At 37.2% G+C, this 8173-nt stretch overlaps 1 protein-coding gene across 2 annotated transcripts in view; it reads right to left on the bottom strand.

The window, feature by feature from the left end:
* The window catches only part of macrod1 (mono-ADP ribosylhydrolase 1), a 50780-nt gene extending 43415 nt beyond the window's left edge, over window positions 1-7365 (bottom strand). The window contains exons 1-4 of one of the 2 annotated variants that reach the window (XM_056769046.1): window positions 7251-7365; window positions 6825-7070; window positions 6016-6108; window positions 5451-5561 (exon numbers count right to left, since the gene is read on the bottom strand). In XM_056769046.1, coding sequence (XP_056625024.1) covers window positions 5451-5561; window positions 6016-6108; window positions 6825-6885 — 265 coding nt within the window. In that variant the 5' untranslated portion in view covers window positions 6886-7070; window positions 7251-7365. Of the gene's footprint in view, window positions 1-5450; window positions 5562-6015; window positions 6109-6824 lie in introns of both variants that reach the window. The other variant, XM_056769045.1, reaches the window with a different exon arrangement.
* Window positions 7366-8173: the final 808 nt, after the last annotated feature.

The following is an 8173-nucleotide window of genomic DNA, read 5'->3' as shown; positions in this document are numbered from 1 at the left end:
ATGTGTTTGTTCAAGAGCAGACAAGTCTCTAGTCTTGAGAGTGTGGAAATGCCTGTGTAAGCAATGGAGAGATCAATATAATAAGAGGGTAAAACAGAGTATCCAAGAAAAAAAAATGGCTTAAACCCAAGCCCTTGAATTGTCGAAGAAGGACATGCTGTGCCGTTCTGCAAAGTTATTTGCACTCCATTTCTCAAAGGAATGTAATTCTAGATAATTGGAAAACAGCATTTTCATCACTGCAACATTCCCAATTATTGACTCTTTATTAAGTGTACGACAGGTGTTAAACAATCAAGACAGTTGCAGACACCAACATATGGTGGAAGTCATAGATGTGTCATACCTTAAATATCTGCTTGAAACGAGCAGTAAAACATGCAGCTACATTAGGGACAAAAATATTCTCGCAATGCAGGAAAACTTGACATTTGCTACACTGTGTACATCCCAAATGACTATTCAAACCCCTTAATGAACATCGCAGTCTTAATGTGCTAAGGCAGAAAGGTTTGTGTAAGGATAGAAAATATAATTAACTCGGAATATAAAAGACGTGTTCAATGGAAAGTCCTCATGATAGTACTACCAGTACGTATGTGGGTGGGCAGGAGTGACCCTGGACGTACTGCAGTCGCTAAAATTACCAGCTAAAAGACCAACTTCACAAAACCCAACAATTAACTTTTGATTTTTGACGTGGCCCAATTACTGGTAAATCAAACGCCCAAGAAGGTACACCTAGTGGCTTTGCAGTGGCTCTTGTGTTGTACCATGTGAAACCAAACCGAGAACTACATTTACGCCAAACAATTGCACCAAGCCAAACACAAGCAGAAACTCTCTGAAGTCGCCCCTGATGAACCGCACGCCTCCTTCCCCTGCATTTAGCACATCGGGTCAATTAAGCTAATTAGACTGAGAGGAGATCAACAATTTCACGTTTCTTCATTGGAGCTAAAGTGCCGATTGATTGTGAGAGAATGGTATAGGTGGGAGGCTTTTAACCAGACTTGAAATGATTGCTGTGGGGCTGCCGTTCTGCAAACATGCTCATTTTTCCTCAATTGAACACATCATTCATATCGTTAAAGGTTTAGCAAGTGATTCTTACGCCACGGGCATCAACTAGAACTTGAAGCACTTTTTGAAAAATCTGGATGTTCCAAATGGTCATACAAAATATAACATAAAAATACCATACTAAACATTAATTTGCACACAATTTTTATAATTCTCTTTTTTCTTTTGCTACTAAGCAACTCAAATCTTGGAATATAAAAGACGAAATTGGGTTTAAACGCAGCATAACGCGAAAAGTCACTAAATGCCAATTTCCTAAGAATTTATTAAGGTTGTGTGTGTGACAACCATTTTCCTCCAACATGCTTGGTTTCCAATTAGCAACAATGTGGCATATGCCGAGAGATGTGAGATTTCTCAGTGTGAACTCATTTTAAATTCGCCTACGCTGGTGAGAGGGGTCTGAACCATCAGCTAAGGATGCTGAGCTTCATTTGCAACAGATAACAGATTTAATGGCTTATGCTCTTTGACAAATAAGCCGCGTTTTTTCAGACCTATTTAGAGATGTCTACACATTTTACATACGCCTGTGCGGCGCTATCCACACTCCTTGCTAAAGCTGTGTGAATATCACAGGCTCTCTGTGAGAAGAAGACAAATCAGTGTAAATTATGCATACCATCTTACCCGGCAGAGAAAGCTAGAACGGCACATGCAAAACGCAGCATTATGCTTCATGCTCATGCCGCTCATCATACAACTTAACTAGAAACCTCTAGACCAGTAAAAGCAACATCCAGTATTTACCAGCTCTTGTCAATCACTAATGCATGGCGTCACTCCTGAGATTCGTTTTTGTTGACTCTTGGTGTCTGTAATATCGGTAATGCCCAACAATCTTTTTTTTGTTTTTACTATATTTCACAAAGTGTGTACTGCATGTTTCAGTACAATCTGCTTTTGCACCAGTGATCGTAAAACATATTTGTTTTATACTAATAATTGAACATTTTGGCAACTGTATCATACAAATTCTTACAAATTAGTAACCACATAAACAGTTACGCAATCCCGTGAAATCAGGCTCGGTATGTGAGACAATACTGACGGTCATATTTAATTGCCATCAAATACGAATAAACACGGAGGTAGATGAAGCTAAAGCAATTTCTTCCTATAAGATACTCCATATAATCTTAATTAAAGTAATGGTTCACCTAAATAAAAAATATACATTTATACAAAATGTCTTAGTGTTTTGTGTGTACAGATGTAACCAATGTTATTTTGTTACCAACGTTCCTTAAAATATATTTTTGGTCTTCTGCAGAAGAAAGAAAATCATACAGCTTTCATACAACATGAAGGTAAAATAACAAAATGTTTCTTTTTTTGGGTGAACTACGCCTTTAAGAAGCACCGTCATTCTGTTTTGAATGAAATCATCCCCATTCCTTCTCCTAATAATAATAAATATTTTATATAATTTTATTCATATGACAAAAAAGAGCATGTGGTTATCCTTCTGCACACTTAGTCGCAACAGACTATTCACGATGTAATGCATCCTAATAAACCAAACACAGGACAGTATATCCTCTCCCACTAACTAGATGGATGGGTGGATTGACAGGGGGATGGATGGATGGTGGCGTAAAAAGGGTGTTTACCCCTCCTTCCACCCCTGCTCTCGGAAGGACAGTTACTAAGTGCTTGTGGATTTTATGTTTACTGTGTTTTATAAGGCAGATTCAGGAGCCAAGAGCTGTAAAATGTTGTGAGAGGGAGGAGAAAGAGGACAGGGGGTGGAGGCAATGTTATTGTAAATCCAATCTTTATTGAGAACGACAGACAAACAGTCGTGCTCGTTCCAGTCCACCGCTCCATCACCCCCTCGCCACTGATTGATTTAGACCTCAGCAAGTTTTAAACAAGATATATTTGTTTGTTTTTGCTCAGTTCTAATGCTATACAACTCTGACCTTGCTTATAATGTACTGTATCTATAGTCTGATATTCAATCTGTAAAATACACAGTACAATATACTGATGCCAGTGCGATTTTCTCTTGGTTTCCTGTTTTTCGCCTACCTAAACATCTTATCTTACTTTTGCCGCCTAAACATTTCTAAAGAATACGTATGGCAGCGACTTCCTGCAGCGCTTCACCATAAATAATAACAAAAAAGAAAAGCAACACATAAAGAAATGCAGATGTTTCCACCAAATGCGGTGAATAATATAAATGCAATCTCAAAGGTAAGAATGAAGAAAATTAGTGTCTATTTGAAATACATTATAATTGCTAAGAGGGATAGTTCATCCAAAAATTAAAATTCTGTCATCATTTACCCTCAGGTTGTTCCAAACCTGTATAAATGTCTTTGTCCTGGTAAACACAAAGAAAGATATTTTGAAAGAATGCCAGTAACCAAACAGATCTCATCCCCCATTTACTGCCTCAGTGGGATAAATACCATAGGAGTCCATGGGGGAAAAGATACAGTATGTTTGGTTCCAAGCATTCTTCCAAATATATTTCTCTGTTTAGCAGAACATACTAATTTTTTGGGTGAACTGTTCCTTTAATACATCATACAATCTGATATAATTGTATAATGTTAGTACATTATTGCATTTACATATATGCATTTGGCAGACACGTTTATGTCAATACTAGTGTTGATTTCATTTTATGAATCCAGTGAAAATTTTTGATTAAAAATAATAATAATTATGCTGAAATAAACAAACTAAGATTAATAAATGCTGAAGAAGGATTGTACATTGTTAGATCACGTTAGCTAATGTTAACCAAGTCACAGCTGTTGTTCGGTTACCAACATTCTTAAAATTCACAATATTTTTTTCGTGTTCTGCAGAAGAAAGAAGGCCATACTCGTTTGAAATGACAAGAGTGTGAGAAAATGAATACAGAACTGACATGAAACTGGAGCGAAATTATACCCAACAGCTCATAGTGTAAATCATTATTATAAGCTTACATGTAAGTATTTTATTAACCGGCAAATAAGACAGTTCTCACTCAGTTTTCAACCTGCTCAACCAAAAAGTTACAAATTTCCGTTTTAAAGAATGTGTTCGTGATCGCTTGAGAACTTTGGCGAACAACATGCATGGTTAGCAGTCTCGGAAGTCCATTCCAACCTCCAAATTAATGACCTCAGGACAGTCTGTTAATCCTCACGCTTTTACAGAGAGACCTACAGCCAGACGATCAATGTGTCAACTGGGAGAGATGAATCAATGTCCTGTCGCAAAAAAACACTCTTGCTCTCTTTCCCTCTATTTTAATCCTTTGCCATTTCATTTTGCGCCATTGTTCGTATTTTCTCCTACCCGTGAGATTTTTGCTTCGCATGCACCATCTGATCTGAAAAAGTCTCTACACACCTGTTTCAATGAGCCTGAACAATAAGCTCCATTACGCCGCCCTGCAGTAAACGTAACATCTTGTGGTAATACCTAAAACATTAAACAGCCATTGCTTTGCTTTATTGCAGCTTAGAGGTGATGATGAAGAAAATAAAAAGCTCTGTGCACATCGAAAAAGCTGTATGAACACGAAAATGTCAATATGCCAAGTAACTACAGCGGACTGAATCTCATAGTGGTGTTATTATTCATTCTGGAAATGTTTACCATAACTTTCTGACTTGCAATAAATGCACTTTGAAGTTACGGTCCATTGAAAATTCCGTCTTATGTCTGTCTTATAAAGAGAGTCTGCGGTGACAGTACGCAGTGTAATCTTATCCTTGGCTTGTTTCCTTACCCATTTATGGATGCTGTTGAAAAAAGTGCAAATGTTGGTTTTTTTGTAAGACACTTTGTTCTGCACCTGCTGAGAACGCACGATGCAGGTGAGTAATACTTTCAGGTGTGTCTACGCAGACAGTAGCTCTACCTCCACCTAGTGATACATGATCTCTTGGTAAGGACAATTTTGTTCTAAAATTCAATACTCTTAAATGGGGTTGAATAAAAAGGCGAACAGGAGATTTTTATTACGTCTAACTGAATGCACACGCTCCCTAAACTCAAATGGAAATCCTCTGTTCCGCAGTCCGATGAGGTCAAAGGTTCACTGCTTTAATATGTAGGTCAGGTCTGTTCATGTAGACAGAACAAGGCCCCAAGCAAGATTGAGATCAAATATACCAAATCTCCCCCCTGTGCAATGTGAATTTTCAAACAAATCAGTAGATCATAATGGATTACGTATGATAAAAAATAAAAACAAGAATCTTTGTACAAAAAACTCTTAACAATAAACTGCTGAATCAGTGCTTGACGTTTATGATGTATGGCCAGTGTTCTCGGGAAACAATAAAATATCTCTTGGCAGACAAACCCAAGCAGGTAAATGTAGACTATGGATTTTTCTGCACACTGACTCTCACCTGCGTTGGCAATAGCATCTATCTCCAGTTTTGTGATGTCACCACTGAAGAGGGATATTTTCATATTCAGCTTTTCGTTGGCCTTGAACAGAGGCTTACAAGAGGAGCTGCCTAAGACATTTAAACAGTAAAAAACTATTTATAATTTCAGCATATATCCCCCCAAAAAAACTCAAATAATAGCATCAAGTCATGCTTCAAACACTTTCTGGACTACAAACTTACTCAAACAGTTGTTAATCAAACATTTTTCTTTCAGTAGAATAATTCAGAACAAAACTGCAACTGAACATAATGGGGTGGTTTCCCGTACAGAGTTTAAGAATAGTCCAAGACTACAGTAAATGTTACAGCTGTCAAAACTGAAAACAACTTGCATTGGCATATCCTAAAATACACCAGTCCCATTGTTTCGTCAAAAAATTAACGCAAGTGATGTTTTTTGTATGCCATCTTTGTAAAAACGACTTAAATGTCCTAATATAACCAAGGCCTAGTCCTGATTTAAGATAATCCCTGTGCTGGGAAAACACCTCAATACGTATTTTCTGTGTGTTTAGTTCACCTGTCGATTTCCTAATAGGAATGTTCTCCAGAGGAATAAAGCCAACCCTATACATTGTCCTCCTTGTCTCTGTATCCATGGAGCAAAGCTTATCTATCAAAGACAAACAGCAAATAATAATAAATCATAATTAACTATTTATTAATAATAAAAACTGTAGTGCTTGCTTTATGGTATATAGTTCTATTCTACAATTAAATGATGTAATTCATGGTAGAGTGTACAATTAAATTATATAGTGTTTGTTTGCTATAGTGTTTACAGTATATGGTGCTTGATATTATAGTTCAAAGTGCTTCCTTTAGTGAATACAGTATATAGTATTTGCTATAGTGTGAGGCGCATAATGTTAGCAGTATATAGTGTATGATATAATATATACAGTTTAAAGTGCTTCCTATAGTGTATAAACCATATAGCTAATGCTTACTATAGTGTGTACAGTTTATAGTACTTGCTACAATGCATACAGTATATAGTGCTTGCTGTAGTGTATTCAGTGTCACAACTAAATTACATGTTTGTAAAGTACATAGTGCTACAAATCAATTATATAGTTCTTGCTATTGTGTGTTTAGTGCTACGGTTAAATAATAGTGCTTCAATAAAATTATACTCCTTGCTATAGTGTATATAGTGCTAAAATACATGTTTTCTAAATATAGTGCTACAAATTTATAATACATTTCTTGATATAGTGTAGTGCTACAATTGATTGTTTACAGTTAATTTTATAGAGTGCTACAACTAAATGATATATAGAAATGATATTGTTTCAGCCAGATCTCTGAGCACATCTTGAAACTCACTCTTTGCCTCTCTCCAATCAGTGGCGTCAGAATCGAGGTTGAGGTCGGGCCGCGCGTTCATGGCGTGGAGCGTGCTCGTGCGTAGAGTCGCTATCACCGCAGCCGTTACCCCAACAGCGCCGAGGGCAGTCTTAACAGCCCTTCCACTCTTAGTGTGGAGTGACTTTGATACCTTCTCCCACCTCTCAGCTCTATGTACGACCCCCTGAGGATGCAGTGCTTTGATATTTGCGGACTGTTTACCTGCTGTGTAAAAGGAGCGCTCGGTTAAGCCATGTGCGAATTTGCTGAGGAATTTTACATTATTACATATTAATCCGCCGCTTTTTGAGAGTGTAGCGAGAGAAGCGAGTTTTGACATCTGAAACGCCATAGTCTTGTGTGTCTTGTCAGCTGTCGAACTATGAATTTTAAGCTCGAACGAACCTTTGTTTTTGTGTTAAACTCGGTCAACTATAAAAAACGGTACTCAGTTTGGAAGACAATATTAGTGATATCGAAAGTAAATAGTCTGCAACAGTTCATGCAATATGGACCATACCAATACATAGGGGGCCGTGAGTTGAGTTCGTATAAAAAGCGGGTTTGGTTATTTAGACTGTTCCGGGTCACATCGTGCATACTGTAGCGACATCTAGCGGCAGTAACGTGGAAGTGCAGCGCTTTTGTCTGCTCGCTCCAGTCAGGTCTATTTGTTCTTTAAGATTGTTCAAATAAGTTTACAGCAAAACTAAAATAAATGTACAGCAAAACGTTAGGTTCTGTAACTGCTTATGGTATAGACATTCAAGTTTTTTTTACATTTTCATGTTTTAAAAAATAACAAGTATTGCATATTTAAATATAGACATTTTTGTGGCTCAACCAGTTATTTGCATAGTCTTTTAACAACTTATTTTATGGTGTTGCCCATCTTAAACAATGTTGCATCTATTTTAACTTTTCATCTCTTCTCACAATTTTTGGGGGATGTCATAGGTTTGAGTGGCACCATTTTAAAATGTGATAACACAACAACACATTTCCTGAATCAGTTATCTCTGTGAGACTTTCATGGCCATATAACAGTCTGAAGTATAAGAGCACACCCAATGAAAAGAAACATTGCCATACACAGTTCCGTTATACGGAAGTTGAGAAAAGAGGAACATCCTTTTTGTCATCGCTGACATACCCAGAAAAACCACAACTTACTTTTGCATACTGCAGCAGAGACATCTTGTGCGTATAAGTGTGAATGAGTAGGCCTATATGTTCGGGTAACCAAGAAACACTGACAAAACGGACAGGTGGCAGTTTCAACAAATCTAGACTAAAGGTAACAAATTAAATATTGACTAAATTGACTT

Source organism: Triplophysa dalaica, chromosome 16 (genome assembly GCF_015846415.1).
Source record: "Triplophysa dalaica isolate WHDGS20190420 chromosome 16, ASM1584641v1, whole genome shotgun sequence".
Taxonomy (NCBI): domain Eukaryota; kingdom Metazoa; phylum Chordata; class Actinopteri; order Cypriniformes; family Nemacheilidae; genus Triplophysa; species Triplophysa dalaica.
Note: the sequence above shows the minus strand (reverse complement) of the source record. Positions and strands in the feature narration are given on the sequence as shown.